Source organism: Hemitrygon akajei, chromosome 3 (genome assembly GCF_048418815.1).
Source record: "Hemitrygon akajei chromosome 3, sHemAka1.3, whole genome shotgun sequence".
Classification (NCBI taxonomy): Eukaryota; Metazoa; Chordata; class Chondrichthyes; order Myliobatiformes; family Dasyatidae; genus Hemitrygon; species Hemitrygon akajei.
In genome coordinates, this window is record NC_133126.1 from 187805156 (window position 1) to 187828998 (window position 23843).

General features: G+C 44.6%; 1 protein-coding gene across 3 annotated transcripts in view; it reads left to right on the forward strand.

The window, feature by feature from the left end:
• LOC140725744 (mediator of RNA polymerase II transcription subunit 12-like protein) overlaps positions 1–23843 on the forward strand; it is a 676368-nt gene that overhangs the window by 166412 nt on the left and 486113 nt on the right. For all 3 annotated transcript variants that reach the window (XM_073041599.1, XM_073041601.1, XM_073041600.1), the window contains exons 12-13: positions 15520–15654; positions 21431–21557. In XM_073041599.1, coding sequence (XP_072897700.1) covers positions 15520–15654; positions 21431–21557 — 262 coding nt within the window. The remainder of the gene's footprint in view (positions 1–15519; positions 15655–21430; positions 21558–23843) is intronic.

The following is a 23843-nucleotide window of genomic DNA, read 5'->3' on the forward strand; positions in this document are numbered from 1 at the left end:
GCCCAGAGTCCTTGGTTATCTCTTAGACCATCCATTTTACCACAAGGTCTCGCTTTTCCCCAAAAGCATGTTGATAGTTTCTTTACAGATATCCCTATTTGTAAGCAATTATGAATCCATTATGGCCATCGCATTCCTGATCAACTCTGTCAGGAGCTTGGGGGAGGCGTGACCTTTTCATCCTTTCTGCTTGTGTTTTGCCAGTTTCCTGTGTCTGCACTGTGTTTTCACTGAGCCTTCTGGCACTGGAATTGATTTGCTATGGTTTACTGCTTTGAAATCTTACCTTAAGCTTAAGCAGACTCTCCTAAGGGTCAGTGTCCCTGTGGGCTGATGATGCCCACGGCAAGGCCGACTGATGTTTCTCATCACAAAGAACAACCAGACAGTTGCTGTAGTTGTCTCTCATTCCTCAGGTCACTGTAGGCTATTCAGGGGATTTTCCACTTGTGTTTCTGCTGAGCAGCAATGCTTCTTAGTCACACAAACATCTAGGGATACAAACGTTACAGGGGAGGTTTTGCCAGGGCTCTTGACTGAAGAAGAAATTATTTACCTGAGCTATTTTTAAAATTTATTAATTTCCGGGACGTGGGCGTCGCCGGCTAAGCCAGCATTTATTGCCCATCCCTAGTTGCCCTTGAGAAGGTGGTGATGAGCTGCCTTCTTGAACCGCTGCAGTCCCTGAGGTGCAGGTACACCCACGGTGCTGTTAGGGAGGGAATTCCATGATTTTGACCCAGCGACAATGAAGGAACAGCGATATGTTTCCAAGTCAGGATGGTGAGTGACTGGGAGGGGGATTTCCCAGGTGTCTGCTGCTCTCGTCCTTCTAGATGGTAGTGGTCGCGGGTCTGGAAGGTGCTGCCTTAGGAACTTCGGTGTGTTGTTGCAGTGCACCTTGTAGATAGTACACTCTGCTGCACTAAATGAAGGTAATTCATTCTGTGGCCTTTTTGGACCATCAACAAAACTTTTGTAGTCTGTCAGATACGTATGATTTAGTGTAGAGCATATACGGTATGTCAAACTCAAGGCCCGTGGGCCAAATCCGGCCCGCGGTGGAATTATCTTTGGCCCGCGAGATAATAGCTAATTACTATTAAAGCTGGCCCCAGTAATCGAAGCGCCTATGGCGTATGATATGGCTAATGCTGAGTTTATTCAGGTACCAGGTTTTCAGGGTTTTTAGTGTTTATTCGGCAGTCTTCTTCATAAGAAACGGAATTTGTAAAGTGAAACACTTTGTAGTTATAGCAGAGACTGAGACACATGAGAGCAGGCTGAAAAAACGGAGGCAACGAAAGCTGCGTTCGCACGCGTCCGACTGATCCGGCCCGCATGAAGCTGCATTTTGCTCAATCCGGCCCCCGACCTAAAATGAGTTTGACACCCCTGGTGTAGAGTAATTGATTTAACAATTTAAAAATTAGCTTTATTTGTCAGATATACGTATAAACATACAGTGAAATGCATGAAACCAAATCAGGAGGGGTTGTTGTGGGTTGCGTGCAAGTGTCAACCCCCCCCAGTACCCTGGCGACAGCATTGCATGGCCACAACTGGCCTTTACCTCTTCTCCTCCTGGAATGAACTGCCAGAGGAACATAGAACGTAGAAAATCTACAGCACATTACAGGCCCTTCAGCCTGTTCTGACCACGTGACCTACTCAAAAAGTTGTAAAGTTAGAATGTTAATAGACATTTAGACATGCACGTGGTTGGGAAGGATTTAGATGGCTATTGGCCAAATAAAGGAAAATGGGACTCAGGTTGACAACTTGGTTGACACGGATGAGTTGGGATGAGAGACCTGGTTTTGTGTTGGATAACTCCATGATTCTGCTTTTCTTCTGTGATTTGTTCATCTGTGATGTTGGCTCAGTTTTTTTGTTTCTGCATTAGCATGATCTGACCTGCTAGATACATCCTACAACTTTGCGTCGTGTATCATTTAATGTTAGACACACAAACTCAGCAGGCCAGGCAGCAGCTAGGGAGAAGAGTACAGCTGATGTTTCGGGCCAAGACCTTTCAGCTAGACTGGAGATAAAAAGATGAGGAATAGATTTGAAAGGTGGGGGGGGGGGGTGGTGGGTGGGATGGAGTGGAAGGAGAAACACAAGGTGATGGGTGAAACTGGGAGGGGGAGGGGTGAAGTAAAGAGCTGGGAAGTTGATTGGTGAGAGAGATACAGGGTTGGAGAGGGGGCAATCTAATAGGAGAGGACAGAAGGCCATGAAAGAAAGAAAAAGGGGGAAGGGGCTCCAGAGGGAGGTGACGGGCAGGCAGGGAGATGAGGTGAGAGCGAGAAAAGGGGATGGGGTATGGTGAAAGTGCGGGGGTGTTGCATTACCAGAAGTTCGAAAAATGATATTCATGCCATCAGGTTGGCAACTACCCAGATGGAATATAAGGTGTTGTTCCTTCAACCTGAGTGTGGCCTCATTGTGGCAGTAGAGGAGGCCATGGATTGACATATTAGAATGGGAATGGGAAGTGCAATTAAAATGGGTGGATACTGGGATATCCCACTTCTTCTGGTAGACGTGGTGTAGGTGCTCGATGAAGTGGTTTCCCAATCTATGTCGAGTCTTACTGATATATGGGAGCACCAGACACAGTTGAGTGTCCCCACTTTCTGCTTTCCACAAGGATCCCTTGTCCATTCGTCCTTCCCCACTGATCTCCCTCCTGGCACTTATCCTTGCAAGTAGAACAAGTGCTGCACCTACCCCACAATGAAACAAGGAAGTGGCGATACTTTTGAGAAACCAGCAGCTGGACATGTTCTTTAGACCTGTAGGTGTGGCTGGACTAAAGTAACATCAACTCGTGGTCTTAAAATTCATCAAGGACGGAAGAAATGCTTGAAAATCTCCAACCCAGGGCCCCGCATTGACCAGGTTCTGTTCAGAGGAAGGTCAAATCAGTCGGATGAAACTCAGCGGCAGGAAGAAACCCACAGTCCGCAGAGTGTCAGCACCCTACAGGATGTGGAAGAAGTTTCAGGCACAAGCAGTAGTCCAAGACACGGCCGGGCACATCGTAAGGTGGAGAACATGCAAGGATGTAAGCTGTTGATGAAATGGCCAAAGTTTAACAGCAAGGAGTGGGAAGCCATCAATGCAGATGTGAGCCTGATCTTAAGTGGCATCAGGGGATCAGCAGAAAAGAAGTTGGAGAAGATAAGCGACCTGATTTACTACGGAAAGGAGAAATTTAGAGTGAAGGAACAAGTCAGCAGGAAAGATATGCCTCCTCCCCCCAAATCCTGTCTTCGCCAGAAAATCCAACAACTTGTTAAAGAAGAGGCCTGAGGAAGTTGTGGGAAAAAAGCAACAGCAGAAGAAAGGGAGGGCATCAACCTCCTTCAAGAGGACCTAAAACAGAGGCTCTCGAAGCTGCGTAGAGCAAATAATTTAAGGAAACTATGCAAAAAGAAGGAAAAAGCAAGAATAGACTTCTACAAAGATCCCTTTAAATATGTGAAAGGCATTTTCACAAAAAAGTGGATCCTTGAAAGTATCAGAAGAAGAGGTTGAAAGACATCTCAGAACCATCCACACTGATGAGCTAAAGGATGAACCGATACTTGTCCCAGCTGACATTCCACCAATCTCACCCTCACAACATCATTTTAACATCAGCCCTCCCAAGCTGAGTGAGGTGAAAGAGGCAGTGAAGAAGGCAAGATTGGCATCAGCGCCAGGCCCTAACGGTGTTCCATATTGTGTCTACAAGTACGCCCTGGATGTTCTGAAATTTCTCTGGAGAAACATGAGGGTTGCATGGGAAAAGCAAGTGATCCCCAAAGCCTGGAGAAGAACAAGAGGAGTTCTGATCCCCAAAGAAAAGAATTCGTCCACCATTGAACAGTTTCGCCAAATAAACCTTCTGAACATAGGAGGCAAGGTCTTTTTCAGCGTGTTGGTGCAAAGACTCACAAAGTATCTGAAACAAAACCATTTCATTGACACGTCAATCCAAAAGGCTGGAATAGCAGGCTTCTCGGGATGCCTTGAACATACCAGCATCACGTGGCATCAAATCGAGATGGCAAAGAAAGAAGGAAGGGATCTGCATGTCTTGTTCCTCAACCTGGCCAACGCCTATGGATCAGTTCCTCATTCCCTACTGTGGACTGCTTTTGGACTCTTTCAGGTGCCTGCAACAATAACAAATCTGGTAAAACACTACTTCCAGTATCTGCAAGTTTGTCTCACAACATCAGACTTCACCACAGCTTGGCAACCACTGGAAGTAGGCATCATGGTGGGGTGCACCATCTCCCCATTGGCCTTCACTATGGCAATGGAGCTCATTATCAGAGCCTCAAAATGGGTTGCGGGAGGAAAATGGCTACAGTTTGGTCAAAGGTTGCCACCGATATGAGCCTATATGGACGATATAACAATACTGACGACAACTGTCCCCTGCACCAAGAGACTTCTGGAAAAGCTTCATCAAAACATCACATGGGCGAGGATGAAGATCAAGCCCAGCAAGTGCAGAAGCATCTCCAATGTCAAAGGTCAAGTCACGGATCAAAGATTTCATATTGATGGAACACCTGTTCCAACTGTGTCAGAAATGCCAGTGAAGAGCTTGGGCCGATGGTATGATGCTAAGCTCAAGGACACCGAGCAGTTTAAACAACTCAAAAAGGATACCATCACGTACATAGCTCGCATCAACAAGACCTTGCTGCCAGGAAAACTCAAGCTGTGGTGCTTCCAGTTCGGCATACTCCCAAGACTCACGTGGCCTTTAACAGTGTATGAAATCCCCAGCAACAAGGTGGAAAAGCTCACAAGAGTGATCAGCACACATGTGAAACAGTGGCTTGGCCTTCCACGGTGCTTAAGTCCTGTTGGACTGTACGGGAACGGCAAACTCGAATTACCAATTGCAAATCTTGTGGAAGAATTTAAATGCACCAAAGCAAGGTTGGTCACGACCCTCACTGAATCTGAAGATACTGTTATTCGAACAGCGGCCCCCCGTGTGGCAAACGGAAGGAAGTGGACCCCATCTGAAGCTGTTCAGAGTGCTAAGTCTGCTCTTCACTTCAGGCTAGGTCCAACTTGGGAGAGCCAGGCTTGGGCTCGTCCCAAAGGCTCCTCAATGGCACAAGGCAACATCAGTGCAGAAGAGACGGCTCGTGGTGGAGGAGGTGAGGAGACAGGAGGAGGCAGAGCGACACGCCAGGGCCATCTCAATGGCCAAGCAGGGCCAATGGACTAATTGGGAGAGCCTGGAAAAGAGGAAACTCAGCTGGCGTGAGATCTGCGAGATGGAGGGATCTCGGCCAAGTTTTGTCATCAGAGCTACTTATGACCTCCCACCCACACCCCAGAACCTGAATCAGTTGTGGGGAGAAGCCCCACTTGCTCTCTTTGTCAAGCCCCTGGATCACTAAGGCACATTTTAACAGGATGCACCACGAGCCTCAGCCAGGGGCAGTACACTTGGCAACATAACCAAGTTCTCAGACAGCTGGCATCAATCTTGGAACAGAGGCAAATCACCACAAATGTTCTCCCACAAACATCGGCAAGAAAATGTTCACATCACATGATTTGTACCAGCGGACCAACCTCCAGAGCACCATTTAACATCAAAAGAGGTAAGCATTCTGCAGGTTGCTCGGGATTGGAAAATGGACTTGGAAAAAAGCTTGTGTTTCCCCCAGACACTGCGGCTACAACACTCCGGCCAGACATGGTCCCGTGGTCCACAACAGCAAAGCTGGCATATATTGTGGAATTGACAATACCATGGGAAGATAGTGTTGAAGAAGCTTATGAGAAGAAAAAGACCAGGTACTCTGAACTGGCAACTGAAGCTGCCCAGAACGGCTAGAAGATCAAGATTTTCCCTGTAGAAGTGGGACGCAAGGGATTCGTGGCTATATCTACGTCCGGTCTATTGAAGAAGATGGGGGTGAGGGGTTATTCACTCCAACAAGCAATCAAGTTCTTGTCAAATGCAGCAGAAGAAAGCAGTAATTGGACTTGTATTAAAAGGAAAGACAACAACTGGGCTGCAAGATGAAGACAGGAGGGTACGGAACTGAGGGGGTGTATCTGGGATGCCAGGTAGCACCGTTGAGCCCTCTGGAGGTGTCGTGGGCTTGTCCACAAAACAGCAAAGAAGGAAGATGCCCACCTGATGACCCCGATGAGGTACCTATCCTCCTTGTCACTACTCCAAGCCCACTACCAACATCGAGAGTGCCGACTTATCATAGGGATTGAAGCATCAAATCCTATTAGCTCTACTGTGTTATATGTGAGTTATATGTACTGTATTGTGTACCTTGATGTGGAGGAATGCTGTTTCGTTTGGTGGTATAAATGAATGACAGTAAACTTGAACTTGAAGTACCGTAACTTTGGTGACATGGTAGCATGGTGGTTAGCACGACACTTTACAGCGTAGGTGAGCTGTGTTCAATTCCCGGTGCTGCCTGTGAGGATGTTCTCCCCGTGACTGCGTGGGTTTTCCCTTGTTACGTACCCCGTAACTGGGTGTCTGACCAGCAGAGAAAGAAGAATCCGTTGGAGTCTGGTGGTACTATATTCAAAAGTGTTTATTAGTAAAATAAGCAGATCAATACCAATAATGCAAATATTTAGCATCGATTTAGCAATAATAAACCTAAAAGTGTAGGAATAATAATAAGCAATAATAAACAAGCTCTATCGATGTCTAGGGGTAAATGAATTGTCATAGAAAATTATAAAGTTCAGTTCAGTTCATGCGTGCTGAGGTAGATATTGGTTGTTGTGTTGTAATCGTTGGAGAGAGAGAGTGAGAGAGAGCGAGCGAGAAGTAACAGCTACAGTCAGTCAAACCTTCCTTTGTGTTCTTGATCCGTCGTGTCGTTGTGGCCATTCAGTTATGACCCCTCTGTCCTTCAGCTAGACCGTTCTTCTGTGGTGGACTCATCACTCTGGCGTGAGTGGACACACACACAAGTCCCCACCGGCCCTGCTATAACACTGTGAGTTTTACTGACCGATCTCTTTGTTCGGTCTCCGATGCCCCACATCTTCCCGTGGGTTCCAACACTCAATCAGTGTCCACTAGTGTGTCTCCTGGTGTGTCTGAAGGGTGTCTCTCCAGACCTCACTTTTATCCCTACTCACGGGGTCTCAGCTATCAATCAATTTTGAATGACTGTGTCCATCAAACCAGCCCACTCCGGCTGTCCACTGAGGAATGTTAATGAACAGAATGGTATAAGATAAATAACCCTCGCGGAAGTCATAATACGGTAAATCAACAAGTCTCTCTCCCCTCTCTTATCTGTAGCAGATGTTCTTGCATGTTTTCTTTTCATCTCTCTCTCATGAGCAGCATAGCAACAGTAATGGTTTGTGATTCTCCTGGGGGGGGGGGGGGTGGATATGGGCAACTCTGCACCCCATTGTCCATCAGAACTGTTCATCCTTCAATACACCCTGGGTGCTTAAGTTTCCTCCCACAGCCCAAAGATGTACGGTTGGTAGGTTGTTGTAAGTTGTCATTGTGGTTGGGCTCAGATTAAACTGGGGAAATGCGAAGGGCCGGAAGGACCCATTCTGTGCTGTACCTCAGCTGGCTTGCCGTGCTCCCACAGCATTTTGTGCATGTTGCTTAAATAAAGGTTCGTTAGTTTTCAAGACTAAACGCAAATAGGCAGTGAAAGTTGGCAGAAGGTAGGAGCTGGGCACAGCGAATCACAAATGGGGAGGGAGCTGAAGCCTCCACAGTGGGCGTGGTGCGTGGAGCTGCGAAAGTGAAAGTGAAAAGACGTTGTTGCAAATAATTTATTGTTACCTTTTCACACCGCAGTGCTCAAGCAGCCCACAACTGGGTGACAATGTGCTCTCAACTATAGTTCACTGAACATTAGCTTTATCGCAGACAACTGGTGAACTACAATTAGCATCCCAGTTAAGCCCTCCCCCTCCATCTTCATTAATGATGTGCAGAATTAATCACTTTGGTGGGTTCTGGGGTCCCAACTACCGTAGACTGAGTAACAGATGCAGCTTTTCACTGCATCTCAGTACATGTGGCAATAATAAATTACATCCAACTCAAAAACAGAATGGCATATTTCCTTCCATGTAGGTTATTGTTGAATTGATTGTTAAAGATGTCAAGCTGAGGCTTTAGAAGGCACTGATTAAAACATGTTTGGAGTATTGTGAAGAGTTTGGGCCCCTTGTCTTAGAAAGATTGTGCTGGTATTGGAGAGGGTCCAGAGGAGTTTCATGGGAAGGATCCCGGGAATGAAAGGGTTAACATATGAGTGCTTGATGGCGCGTTCTTGCTGGACTTTAGAAGAATAAAGGGAGATCTGATTGAAACATACTGAATATTAAAAAGCCTAGCTAGAGTGGATGTGCGGAGGATGTTTCTTAGAGTGGGGGGAGTCTAGGTCCAGAGGGTACAACTTCAGAATCTAAGGATGTCCCTTCTTTCGGTGGCATTTCTTTAGCCAGAGGCTGGTGAGTCTGTGGAATTCATTGCCACAGAGGGCTGGCGAGGCCAAGTCATTGGGCTTATTTAAAAAGGAGGTTGATAAATTCTTTTTTTTGGTAAGGGCGTCGAAGTTTACGGGGTGAATGAAGGGGAGTGGGTTGAGAGTGAAAATAAATTAGCATGATAGAGGATGAGCAAATCTGCAGTCGCTGGAAATCCGAGCATCACAAGTGAAATGCTGGAGGAACTCAGCAGGCCAGGCGGCGTCTGTGGAAACGAGTGAACAGGCGAGACCCTTCATCACAGTCCCGATGAAGGGCCTTGTCCTGAAAAATCTAGCCGGCTGGATTCCACCAGCGTTTTGTGTGTGCCGCCATGATAAAATGTTGGAACAGATTCTATAGGCCAACCTAATTCTGGTTCTATGTTCAGAGTAAATTTATGTTCAAAGTACATACATGTCACCATTTACAACTCTTGAGATTCATTTTCTTATGGGCATTCTCAATAAATTTATAGAGTAATAGTTGTAACAGAATCAGTGGAAAACCATCCAACTTTGGTGTTCAACCAGTGTGCAAAAGACAACAGATTGTGCAAATACTAAAAGAAACAAATAATAATAATAAATAAATAAGCAATAAATATCGAGATCATGTGATGAGGAGTCTTTGAAAGGGAGTCCACAGGTTGTTTGAGCAGTTCAACATTTATTGGCTTAAGGAGTTTATAACCAAACACAATCTATGGTGGGTTGAGCAGCATCTGTGGGGCGGAGTGAATTTAAATTGTTGATGATTCAGGTTAGAACCAGGAGACCTGATTAAAGGTTCAAACCAAAACATCACTAGCACCATAAGGCATAGGTGTAGAATTAGGCCATTTGCCCATCGAGTCTGTTCTGCCATTAAATAGTGGCTGATCCTTTTTTCCCCTCCTCAGACCTTCTCCCCGGTCTTCTCCCTGTAAACTCTGATACCGTGTCCAGTCAAGAACCTATCAATCTCTGCTTTAAATTCACCCAACGACCTGGCCTCCACAGCTGCCTGTGGTAACAAATTCTATAAATTCACCACCCTCTGGCTAAAGAAATTTCTCCACATCTCTGTTTTAAATGGATGCCCCCTAACCTGAGGCTGTGCCCTCTTGTCCTAGACTCCTCCATCATGGGAAAGGTCCTTTCCCCATCTACTCTGTCTAATCCTTTCGATATTTGAAAAGTTTCATTGAGAATCTTCCTCATCCTTCTGAATTCCAGTGAGTACAGACCCAGAGCCATCAAACATTCCTCATATGATAACCCTTTCATTCCCAGAATCAGCCTTGTGAATCTCCTCTGAAACCTCTCCAATGCCAGCACATCTTTTTTCAGATAAGGAGCCCAAAACTGTTCACAATACTCAAGGTGAGGCCTCACCAGTGCCTTATAAAGCCTCAGCATCACATCCTTGCTCTTGTATTCTAGACCTCTTGAAATGAATGCTAACATTGCATTTGCCTTCCTCGCCACCGACTTAGCCTGCAAGGTAACTTTTAGGGTGTTCTGCACAAGGACTCCCAAGTCCCTTTGTATCTCAGATTTTTGGATTTTCTCTCCACTTACAAAATAGTCTGCACATTTATTTCTACTACCAAAGTGCATGACCATACATTTTCCAACATTGTATTTCATTTGCCACTTTCTTGCCCATTCTCCTAATCTGTCAAAGTCCTTCAGCAGCCTTCCTGTTTCTTCAACACTACCTGTCCCTCCACCAATCTTTGTGTCATCTGCAAACTTGCCAACAAAACTACCTATTCCATCATCTAAGTCATTGATATACAGCATAAAAAGAAGCAGTCGCAACACCGACCCCAGCGGAACACCACTAGTCACTGGCAGTCAACCAGAAAAAGATCCTTTTATTTCCACTCACTGCCTCCTACCAATCAGCCGATGGTCTAACCATGCCAGTAACTTTCCTGTAATACCATGGGTTCTTATCTTGGTAAGCAGCGTCATGTGTGGCACCTTGTCAAAGGCCTTCTGAGAATCCAAAGATGCAGCATCCACTGCATCCACTTTATCTACCCACTTGTAATCTCCTCAAAGAATTCCAACAGGTTTGTCAGGCAAGATTTTCTCTTCAGGAAGCCATGCTGACTTTGTCCTATCTTGTCCTGTGTCACCAAGTACTCCATAACCTCATCCTTAACAGTTGACTCCAACATCTTCCTAATCACTGAGGTCAGGCTAACTGGTCTATAATTTCCTTTCTGCTGCCTCCTTCTTTCCTTAAAGAGTGGAGTGACGCTTCTAATTTTCCAGTCCTCCGGAACCATGCCAGATTCTTGAAAGATCATTACTAATGCCCCCACAATCTCTACTGTTAACTCTTTCACAACCCTAGGGTGCAGTTCATCTGGTCCAAGTGACATAGGCACCTTTAGGTCTTTCAGCTTCTTGAGCACCTTTTGCCTTGTTATAGTAACTGTACTCTTCCCTTACACCCTTCAAAACCTGGGACACTGTTAGTGTCTTCCACAGTGAAGGCTGATGCAAAATACTCATTTAGTTCATCTGCCATCTCCTTGTCCTCTGTTATTATTTGTGTGGCCTCATTTTCTAGTGGTCCTATATCCACTCTCATTTTGAAAATGCTTTTTTGTAATCTACCTTGATATTGTTTGCTAGGTTCCTTTTGTATTTCAACTTTTTCGTCCTAATGATTCTTTTAGTTGTTTACTGTAGGTTTTTAAAAACTTCCCAAGCCTCTATCTTCCTGCTAATTTTTGCTTTGTTGTATGCCCTCTCTTTTGCTTTAAAATAAACTTTGACTTTCCTTAATCTCCCTAATTGCTCCAGTTCATTACATATCACCCAATCCAGTATAGCTGATCCCCTGGTAGGCTCAATGACAAACTGCTCTAAAAAAATTCACTCTCTTGAGATCCATTACTGATCTGATTTTGCCAATCTACCTACATGTTAAAATTTCCCATGACTATCATAATGTTGCCTTTTCTATATTCCATTGTAATCTGTAATCTGGAGGCCTGTACATAGTACAGGGAGTGGAGGATGCTATCACGTATTTGCTGCACAAATCACTCTCTCACCTAGATGGGGTCAGTTGTGCTGTGAGGATTACATTCCTTGACTTCTCTAGTGCCTTTAACACCATCCAGCCCAAGATCTTAAGGCACAAGCTAACGGAGATGGGAGTAGACTCTCACATGGTGGATTGGATAGTGGACTACTTGACAGATAGACCTCAGTATGTGCGGTTGGGAGACTGTAGGTCTGACACGGTGGTCAGCAGCACAGGAGCGCCGCAGGGAACCGTACTCTCTCCGGTCCTGTTCACCCTGTACACATCAGACTTCCAATATAACTCGGAGTCCTGCCATGTGCAGAAGTTCGCTGATGACACGGCCATAGTGGGGTTTGTCAGGAATGGACAGGAGGAGGAGTATAGGAAACTGATACAGGACTTTGTGATATGGTGCAACTCAAACTACCTGCGTCTCAATATCACCAAGACCAAGGAGATGGTGGTGGACTTTAGGAGATCTAGGCCTCATATGGAGCCAGTGATCATTAATGGAGAATGTGTGGAGCAGGTTAAGACCTACAAGTATCTGGGAGTACAGTTAGACGAGAAGCTAGACTGGACTGCCAACACAGATGCCTTGTGCAGGAAGGCACAGAGTCTTCCTTAGAAGGTTGGTGTCATTCAATGTCTGTAGTGAGATGCTGAAGATGTTCTATAGGTCAGTTGTGGAGAGCGCCCTCTTCTTTGTGGTGGCATGTTGGGGAGGAAGCATTAAGAAGAGGGACGCCTCACGTCTTAATAAGCTGGTAAGGAAGGCGGGCTCTGTCGTGGGCAAAGTGCTGGAGAGTTTAACATCGGTAGCTGAGCGAAGGGCGCTGTGTAGGCTACGGTCAATTATGGAAAACTCTGAACATCCTCTACATAGCACCATCCAGAGACAGAGAAGCAGTTTCAGCGACAGATTACTATCGATGCAATGCTCCTCAGACAGGATGAAGAGGTCAATACTCCCCAATGCCATTAGGCTTTACAATTCTACCGCCAGGACTTAAGAACTTTTTAAAAGCTATTATTAATGCTTTTTGAGATAGTGATTTAGATGCATATCATATTTTTTACTGAATTAAGTATTGTATGTAATTAGTTTAGCTACAACAAGTGTATGGGACATTGGAAAAAAGTTGAATTTCCCCATGGGGATGAATAAAGTATCTATCTATCTATCTATCTAGTTGCATTAGGGTCCTTTTACCTTTGTAGTTTTTAAACTCAACCCACAAGGATTCAACATCTTCTGATCCTGTGTGATTTGATGCCATTCTTTACCAGCAGAGCCATGCCAACCCCTCTGCCTACCTCTGGTACATTGTGTAACCATGGACACTCAGCTCCCAACAACAACCACACTTCAGCCACGATTCAGTGATGGTCACATCATACCCGACAGTTTGTAAAAGTGCAGCAAGATCACCCACCGTATTTTTTTATACTCTGTGCATTGAGATAGAACACTTTGAATATTGTATTTGCTACCCTTTTTGATTCTGCGTCCCTAATGCACTGATAACATAGAAACATAGAAAATAGGTGCAGGAGTAGGCCGTTTGGCCCTTCGAGCCTGCACCGCCATTCAGTATGATCATGGCTGATCATCCAACTCAGAACCCTGTACCTGCTTTCTCTCCATACCCCCTGATCCCTTTAGCCACAAGGGCCATATAGGGCTATAACGTACCCTGCTGCTCACTCCTTTCTCCCACAGACGCTGCTCGACTGGCTGAGTTCCTCCAGCAGATTGTCTGTTGCTACGTATTCCAGCTTCTGCAGCATCTGTGTGTCTACTTGAACTAACTGTGTTTGTTTAGCAATGTCTTAGTTTCATGGTTACTGTTACGAATTAATGCCAATTCACTGAATTACTTGCATTTACGCTCAGTGGCCAGTTAATTAGGCATGCCTCTTCATTAGTGCAAATATCTCGTCAGCCAATCATGTGGCAGCAACTCGGTGCATAAAAGCATGCAGACACGGTCAAAAGGTTCAGTTGTTGTTCAGACCAAAAACCGGGATAAGGAGAAGTGTGATGTAGGGAACTGAGAGTTACACTCAATTAGCCACATGTTGCAGCAGTGGTGTGGAGAGAGGCATCTCTGGATGCACAACACGTCGGACCCTGATTGAAGTGGATGGGCTACGGCAGCAGAAGATCCCTTCGGTTCCCCTCCTGTGGCCACTTTATTAGGCACACTGCTGTACCCAGTAAAGTGTATAGTCAATGGATGAAATTAAACTATTATATTTAGTTTCTGCTGCCATGCCTATCACGCTGCTGTAATCACTGCGGTTCAGCGACGGTTTTCATTCTATTTCACCCAGGGCAGAACTGATGAGCTCACTGCCTTGCAATTGCAGCTTTCCCCGCGTTAAAGTACTGGACTTTTGTACATCTGTCTGCATTAATGAGCGTTCTGTAGACCTGGGGACAGTTTTTCCAGCTGCTTGGGACTGAATTCATCTTCTGCCGGGTGGGAACTCGGTTCTCAGCCCCGTTACCGTGGGGCGAAATCCTGACGTAACCTGGGGACGCGTGTTGCTGGAGAGGCGGTATTATTCATCGATGGTGGCAGAACTGCTGCTGAGAATCAGAATCGGGTTATTACCACCGACCTACGCTGCGAAATCTGTTTTGTGGCAGCAGTACGGTGCAACACATAAATTACCGTAAGTTGCTGCAATGAATATAAAATAAAAGAATAAATGTAGCGCAAAGGAGAGGAGAACATGCGAAAGTGTTCAGAAATTGGATGGTGGAAGGGAGGAAGCTGTTCCTAAAAGATTTGTCTTCGGGCTCTTGTGCCTCCTCTCTGATTGTACAATGAGAAGAGGGCATGTCCTGGGTGGTTAAGGTCCTTAATGATGGAATCCACCTTCTTAAGGTATCACTTATTGAAAGTGTCCTCGATGGCGGGGAAGCTAGTGCCCGTGAAGGAGCAGGCTAGGTTTACAGCCCTCGGTAGCTTTTTATCATTCTGTGAATTGGAGCTTCTGTACCAGGTGGTGATGCAACCAGTCAGAACTCTCTCCATGGTACATCTGTAGAAATTTGCTTGACTCTTTGGTGACATACCAAATCTCCTCAAATCCCTAATGAAGTAGAGTGCTGGCGTGTCTTCTTAACTGAGTGCATCAATGTGTTGAAACTGCTCACCCTTTCCACTGCTGATCCCTCTGGTGTGGCCCTCGACTTTCCCTTCCTGAAGTGAGTTTTGCAGGACAGCATTGAGGGAACGTAGCTCTACAATGACAGCAGTCTCTGCAACCCTTTCATTGTGGTATTGGATATGGAATTCCAGGACTTACATCAGGAGAAATGATATATCTGAGTCTGGAATGTTATATAGTTTCAAGGGGAATCTGCAGGTGGCGATGTTCTGTTGTCCAACTGCATGTGATGGAGTTTTAGGATTGGGAAGTTTAGTTCTTACTTGTGCCATGTAATGCTCAGTGCTTAAGGTAAAAAGAATAACTATACCTGGTCATCATTATTTCTGCCTCCCTTATGGTCTTTCATTTTTCAACCATATCCGTATCCCTCTGCACCCCACCTGCTTTCCCTAAACCCTGCCCACTTCCCACTTCTCCACTTGATTTTGACTCCCCCCTGCCCACCTTCATCCCCTCCCTGCCCGCCTTCATCCCCTCCCTGCCCGCCTTCATCCCCTCCCTGCCCGCCTTCACCCCCTCCCTGCCTGCCTTCCTCACCACACTCCACCCATCTTCCTCACCCCTCTCCGCCCTCCTTCCTCCCCCCTTCTTGCCCTCCTTTCCCTCCCCCAACACCCACCTTTTTCACCCAATGCCTGTTCATCAGCCCCCACATATACCCCCCTTTCCTCTTCCCCCTGCATGCCCCTTTCACCGGCACTGTCCTCTCCTCCCCATGCGGAAATCGCCAGCTGCCCGTGCAGTTCTCTGTAACACCTTCCTCCTTTCTGGACCCCGCAGCAAATTGCACCTAACGACGAGGCCGTTGTGACTTTGCTGTGTGAGTGGGCGGTGAGCTGCAAACGGTGTGGGAAGCACCGAGCTATGACGGTTGCAAAGCTGCTGGAGAAGAGGCAGGCTGAGATCGAAGCAGAGGTGAGTAATCACACCAAGTGTCACACTGAAATTCTGGACACCAGCATCCAAAGTGTCAGGAAAGTTCAATTCAGGAGATTCTTTCTGCACTGCTGACATAAACAGGTGAATTATGTGTGAATTAAATTAATAGTATACAAATCATACAGTATAATTGCACATGAATGTAAATTCAAGGCATTCTGCTGCTGCAGCCCATTCGTATCAAGGTTTAATATGTTGGGCATTCAGAGCTGCTCTTCTGCACACCACTGTTTTAACATGTGGTTATTTGAGTTGCAGTGCTTATAAAAGGTATTCAGCCCCCCTTGGAAGTTCTCACGTTTTATTGTTTTACAACATTGAATCACAGTGGATGTAATTTGGGTTTCTTTTGACATTGATCAACAGAAAAAGATACTTTCATGTCAAAGTGACAGCAGATCTTTATAAAGCGGTTACAAATATAAAACAAAAAATAATTGATTGCATAAGTATTCACACATTTTAATATGACACACCAGATCATCGCTGGTGCAGCCAATTGGTTTTAGAAGTCACATAATTAGTTAATTGGAGATCACCTGTGTGGAGTCACGGTGTTTCAATTGATTGTAGTAAAAATACACCTCTCTGGAAGGTCCAGCTGTTGGTGAGTCAGTATCCTGGCAAAAACTACACCATGAAGACAAAAGAACACTCCAAGCAATGTTGTGAAAAGGTTATTGAAAAGCACAAGTCAGGAGTTGAATATAAGAAAATTTCCAAGTCACCTTGGAGTACAGTTCAGTTCAGTCAAGAAATTGAAAGATGGCACAGCTTGTAAATTCGCCTAGAGCAGGCTGTCCTCAAAAACTGAGAGACCGTGCAAGAAGGGGACTAGTGGGGGAGGCCACCAAGAGACCTATGACAACTCTGGAGGAGTTACAAGCTTCAGTGGCTGAGATGGGAGAGGCTGCACATCCAACAACTGTTGCCCAGGTGCTTCACTGGTCACAGCTTTATGGGAGAGGGGCAAAGAGAAAGCCACTGTTAAAAAAACTCACGAGATGGGGGATGAGAACAAGTGCAGAGAGAAAGAGGGGTGTAAAATGAGGGTAGAAGCAAAAAGTAGTAAGGTGAAAAGTAAAAGTGGCAGGCAGGCAAATCCAGGGCAAAAAGCAAAAAGAGCCACTTTTCAACATAATTGTATAAGGGCTAAGAGTGTTGTAAAAACAAGCCTGAAGGCTTTGTGTGTCAATGCGAGGAGCATTCGTAACAAGGTGGATGAATTGAATGTGCAGATAGTTATGAATGAATATGATATAGTTGGGATCACAGAGACATGGCTCCAGGGTGACCAAGGATGGGAGCTCAACATCCAGGGGTATTCAATATTCAGGAAAGAAAAGGAGGTGGGGTAGCATTGCTGGTTAGAGAGGAGATTAACGCAATAGAAAGGAAGGACATTGGCCTGGAGGATGTGGAATCGATATGGGTAGAGCTGCATAACACTAAGGGGCAGAAAACGCTGGTGGGAGTTGTGTACAGGCCACCTAACAGTAGTAGTGAGGTTGGGAATGGCATTAAACAGGAAATTAGAAATGTGTGCAATAAAGGAACAGTAGTTATAATGGGTGACTTCAATCTACACATAGATTGGGTGAACCAAATTGGTAAGGGTGCTGAGGAAGAGGATTTCTTGGAATGTATGCGGGATGGTTTTCTGAACCAACATGTCGAGGAACCAACTAGAGAGCAGGCCATTCTAGATTGGGTATTGAGCAATGAGGAAGGGTTAGTTAGCAATCTTGTCGTGCGAGGCCCCTTGTGTAAGAGTGACCATAACATGGTGGAATTCTTCTTTAAGATGGAGAGTGACATAGTTAATTCAGAAACAAAGGTTCTGAACTTAAAGAAGGGTAACTTTAAAGGTATGAGACGTGAATTAGCTAAGATAGACTGGCAAATGATACTTAAAGGGTTGATGGTGGATATGCAATGGCAAGCATTTAAAGATCGCATGGATGAACTACAACAATTGTTCATCCCAGTTTGGCAAAAGAATAAACCAGGGAAGGTAGTGCACCCATGGCTGACAAGGGAAATTAGGGGTAGTATCAAGTCCAAAGAAGAAACATATAAATTAGCAAAAAAAAAAGTGGCATACCTGAGGACTGGGAGAAATTCAGAGACCAGCAGAGGAGGACAAAGGGCTTAAATAGGAAAGGGAAAAAAGATTATGAGAGAAAGCTGGCAGGGAACATAAAAACTGACTGTAAAAGCTTTTATAGATATGTGAAAAGAAAAAGATTGGTCAAGACAAATGTAGGTCCCTTACAGTCAGAAACAGGTGAATTGATCATGGGGAACAAGTACATGGCAGACCAATTGAATAACTACTTTGGTTCTGTCTTCACTAAGGAGGACATAAATAATGTTCCGGAAATAGTAAGGGACCGAAGGTCTAGTGAGATGGAGGAACTGAGGGAAATACATGTTAGTAGGGAAGTGGTGTTAGGTAAATTGAAGGGATTAAAGGCAGATAAATCCCCAGGGCCAGATGGTCTGCATCCCAGAGTGCTTAAGGAAGTAGCCCAAGAAATAGTGGATGCATTAGTGATAATTTTTCAAAACTCCTTAGATTCTGGATTAGTTCCTGAGGATTGGAGGATGGCTAATGTAACCCCACTTTTTAAAAAAGGAGGGAGAGAGAAACCGGGGAATTATAGACCAGTGAGTCTGACATTGGTGGTGGGGAAAATGCTAGAGTCGGTTATCAAAGATGTGATAACAGCACATTTGGAAAGTGGTGAAATCATCGGACAAAGTCAGCATGGATTTGTGAAAGGAAAATCATGTCTGACAAATCTTATAGAATTTTTTGAAGATGTAACTAGTAGAGTGGATAGGGGAGAGCCAGTGGATGTGGTATATTTAGATTTTCAAAAGGCTTTTGACAAGGTCCCAAACAGGACATTATTGTGCAAACTTAAAGCACACGGTATTGGGGGCATGGTATTGATGTGGATAGAGAATTGGTTGGCAGACAGGAAGCAAAGAGTGGGATTAAACGGGACCTTTTCAGATTAAAGGCAGTGACAAGTGGGGTACCGCAAGGCTCAGTGCTGGGACCCCAGTTGTTTACAATATATATTAATGATTTAGACGAGGGAATTAAATGCAGCATCTCCAAGTTTGCGGATGACACGAATCTGGGCGGCGGTGTTAGCTGTGAGCAGGATGCTAAGAGGATGCAGGGTGACTTGGATAGGTTAGGTGAGTGGGCAAATTCATGGCAGATGCAATTTAATGTGGATAAATGTGAGGTTATCCACTTTGGTTGCAAGAACAGGAAAACAGATTATTATCTGAACGGTGGCCGATTAGGGAAAGGGGAGGTGCAACGAGACCTGGGTGTCATTGTACACCAGTCATTGAAGGTGGGCATGCAGGTACAGTAGGCGGTGAAAAAGGCAAATGGTATGTTGGCATTCATAGCAAAATAATTTGAGTACAGGAGCGGGGAGGTTCTACTGCAGTTGTACAAGGCCTTGGTGAGACTGCACCTAGAATATTGTGTGCAGTTTTGGTCCCCTAATCTGAGGAAAGACATTCTTGCCATAGAGAGAGTACAAAGAAGGTTCACCAGATTGATTCCTGGGATGGCAGGACTTTCATATGAAGAAAGATTGAATTGACTAGGCTTATACTCACTGGAATTTAGAAGATTGTGGGGGGATCTTATTGAAACGTATAAAATTCTAAAGGGATTGGACAGGCTAGATGCAGGAAGATTGTTTCTGATGTTGGGAAAGTCCAGAACAAGGGGTCACGGTTTAAGGATAAAGGGGAATCCTTTTAGGACCGAGATGAGGAGAAACTTCTTCACAGAGTGTGGTGAATCTGTGGAATTGTCTGCTACAGGAAACAGTTGAGGCCGGTTCATTGGCTATATTTAAGAGGAAGTTAGATATGGCCCTTGTGGCTAAAGGGATCAGGGGGTATGGAGAGAAAGCAGGTACAGGGTTCTGAGTTGGATGATCAACCATGATCATACTGAATGGTGGTGCAGGCTCAAAGGGCCGAATGGCCTACTCCTGCACCTATTTTCTATGTTTCTATGAGATCTCAACCGGAGTTTGTCAGAAGGCATGTGGGAGACTCTGAAGTCAGCTGGAAGAAGGTTCTATGGTCTGATGAAACTAAACTGGAGCTTTTTGGCCATTGGACTAAATGCTGTTTGGCGTAAACCAAAAACCACACAACCTCAAAAATACATCATCCCTATTGTGAAGCATGCATTTTTCTGTGGGGATGCTTCACAGCAGCAGGCCCTGGAAGGCTTGTGATAGTAGAGGGTAAAATGAATCAAGCAAAATACGGGGAAACTCTAGAGGAAAACCTGATACAGTCTGCAAGAGAACTGTGACTTGAGAGAAGATTTGTTTTCCAGCAAGACAATGACCCCAAGTATAAAGCCAAAGCTACACAGGAATGGCTTAAAAACAACAAAATTAATGTTCTGGAGTAGCCAAGTCAGAGTTCAGATCTCAGTCCAATTGAGAATTTGTGGCTGGACTTGAAAAGGACTGTTCACTCACAATCCCCTTGCAATCCGACAGGGCTTGTGCAGTTTTGTAAAGAAGAATGAGGAAAAATTGCAGTGTGCAGGTGTGCAAAGCTGATGGAGACCTGTCCACACAGAATCAAGGCTATAATTGCTGCCAAAGGTGCATCTACTAAATACTGACTTGAAGGGGCTGAGTAATTATGCGATCAATTATTTTGTGCTTAATTACTGTAATAAATTTGTAGAAATTTGTTTTCACTTTGTCACAAAAGACCTTTTCTGTTGATTGGTGTCAAAAAACCCAAATTAAATCCACTGTGATTTAATGTTGTAAAACAATAAAATATGAGAACTTCCAAGGGGGAAGTGAAAACTTTTCATAGGCACTGTACTGTTGCCTTCCTGTCAGCTTGAATGAGTCTGGCTATTCTCCTCTGGCCTCTCATTATCAAGACAATTTCACCAACAGAACTGCTGCTCACTATTCTCTGTGGACTCTAGAGACTGTTGAGTGTGAGCATCCCAGGAGATCAGCAGTTTCTGAGATACTCAAACCACCCTGTCTGGCACCGATAATTATTCCATAGTTGTAGTCATTTAGATCACATTTATTTCCCCATCCTGATGTTTTGTCTGAACAACAACTGAACTTCTTGACCATGTCTTCATGATTTTATGCATTGAGTTGCTCCCACATGATTGGCTAATTAGATATTTGCGTTAATGTACAGGTGTACCTAATAAATATGCTGAGTGTATATTACCACTTTGTATGTCCTCGACTGATTCATTAACCTAGTTTCAAAGGCAGATGAGGTCTGAAACTGCAGTGTTTTGTTCTCCTGAGCTAACTTTCAAGGGTGGTGCACACTGATATGTGGAACAAGATTTTGGCTACAATCTGAACATTCTATGTCAAGCACTAACCATGGATTATTGATCATGGAACAATTCACTTCCAACATAGGAAAGTTAAAGGCAAACTTTAATAAACCAGATGTACACCACTATTTATAACCCTGGCGTTGAAGATAGAAACACTGGTTTTCTGTCTTGCTTGCCACAATGGTTGTCCACTGGCTCTTGTAACCCCACGACTTTTGACTAAAAATGCTAGAGGTGAGTGTTGTAGCATTTTAATGAGTTAGCTAGTGGAGCAGAGGTGATGTCGCTTAAGGAGGAGTTGTTTTGAGAAAGTTGAGAGGCTCTGCACAAATCCTTCTGATTCATGTCTTGTCTTTTCAGCGGTGTGGAGAGTCTGAAGTCTTGGATGAGAAAGAGTCTATTTCCTCCGTGTCACTTTCTGGCTCAAGCCTTCCTGTTTTCCAGAACATCCTGCTTAGATTCCTTGATACCCAAGCTCCTGTATTAAGTAAGTATTCGCCCTCCATTTGTGCTCTTGTTCCTTTTGACCTGCCTGCAGGGTCTGTATTTCTAATGTACCAAAATAGTTCTGAGGAAGAGCACTGAGAGAGGAGAATTGTTCTGGGTCGACACTTGTACCCACATGGACAAATTCTCCATAGTTTTCAGACAAGTTATTGGCAGAAACTCGATGGAAAAAGAATTAGATAAAAGGATGAATATTAACTCGGTGGCCACTTTTTTAGGTACATAATAGGTAGCCACTGAGTGTACATTCATGGTCTTCTGCTGCTGTGGCTCATCCACTTCAAAGTTCGATGTGTTGTGCATTCAGAGAGGCTCTTCCACACACCACTTTTGTAACACATCGTACTGTCACCTTCCTGTCAGCTTGAACCAGTCTGGCCATTCTCCTCTGACCCTTCTCCTTTACAAGGTTTTTTTGCCCTCAGAACTGTCACTCACTGTATGTTTTTTTTGTTTTTTTGCACCAATCTTTGTAAACTCTAGGGACTGTTGTGTGTGAAAATCCCAGGAGATCAGCAGTTTCTGAGATACTCAAACCACCCCATCTGGCACCAACAATCATTCCATGGTCAAAGTCTCTTAGATCACATTTCTTCCTCATTCTGATGTTTGGTCTAAACAACAACTGAACCTTTTGACCATGTCTGCATGCTTTTAAGCATTGAGTTGCTGCCACATGATTGGCTGATTAGATATTTGCATTAATGAGCAGGTGTACCTAATAAAGTGGCCACTGAGTGTAAATGTATTGCTATTGTATCTCTTTCCACATTAACCTAACCATCTACTGTACCTATTGTTTTTAATAATGCAACAGTGAGAGTGTTAGGATTTTAGGTTTTTTGACCTTTCCTACAGTCATCAGTTGTTATGGTGACATTAGGATTTCAGCTTGGAAAGAAATTATCAATGACCTTCACTGTCTCCTGTGTTCCATGCAAGTATCACTTTCCAATGAACTAGTTCAGTTGTATGAGCAAATTTAACTCTTTAAATGCACTTCAGATTTCTCCATGAGATATAGGAGCAGAATTCTGCCATTCAGCTCTGCTCTTCCATCATGGCTGATTTGTTATCCCTCTCAACCCCATTATCCTGCCTTCTCCCCGTAACCTTTGGTGCCCACACTAATCAAGTACCTATCAACCTCTGGTGAATTCACAGATTCACCGACCTCTGGTGAAACAAAATTCCTCCACATCTCTGTTCTAGAGGGCTGTCTTTCTATTCTGAGACTGTGCTCTCTGGTGCTGGACTGCCCCACTATTGGAAATATCCTCCCCGTGTCTGCTGTTTTTAGGCGTTCTCTGGGTTTCTGTGCGTGGGAGTGGGAAGTAGGAGGCTTTGTAGTTCTAATGTTTTTACTGCCACTCATTCTTCGGGGCACTCTTCTGTTTGTGTGGATGTTAGCGAAGAATAAGGATTTCAGGTTCTATGTTGTATATGTTTCTCTGATATAAAATGGAACTGATTTTTAAATTTTTATTTATTGAGATACTGCACAGAATAGGCCCTTCTGGCCCTTCAAGCTGTGCTGCCCAGCCCAGCAATCCACCTGATTTAATCCTAGGCTAATAATGAGAAAACTTTACAATGACAAATTAACCTACCAACCAGTACGTCTTTGGACTATGGGAGGAGACTGGAGCACTGGAGGCAGAATGTACAGATTCCTTACAGGCAGCCGTGGGAATTGAACCCACGTCACTGGCATTATAAAAGTGTTGTGCTAACCACTGTGCTGCCGTGTCATGCCCCCTCTTGTTCTTCTAAACTCGAGTGATTACAGACCCAGAGCCATCAAGTCATGTCTTCCAATGATATTTCAAGCCCTCTTTGTCCTCCAAGTTTCTTTAAGTGCACCCACTTCACTTGAAGGGCTTCCGATATTTTCATTCCCCTCTACCCAACACATCATTCTTTCCTTTGTTTATCCAGCTTTGCTGTTCCTGATTTTCCAGGGTCTTTGAATTTTTACCCTTATGAGAACATACTGACCATAAAGTCTCGCTATTTCCCTGTTGAATATCTTCCATTTAGATTCATATAGCCATGGAACACTACAGCACAGAAACAGGTCCTTCGGCCAGCAATTATTCTGCCCAGTCCCATTGACCTGTACCCAGATCATAAGCCCTCATATGCTGCACATCCATGTACCTACCTAAATTTCTCTTGCATGCTGAAATCGAACCCACATCAACCACTTCTGCTGGCAGCTCGTTCCACACTCTCACCACCCTCTGAGTGAAGAGGTTTCCCCTTA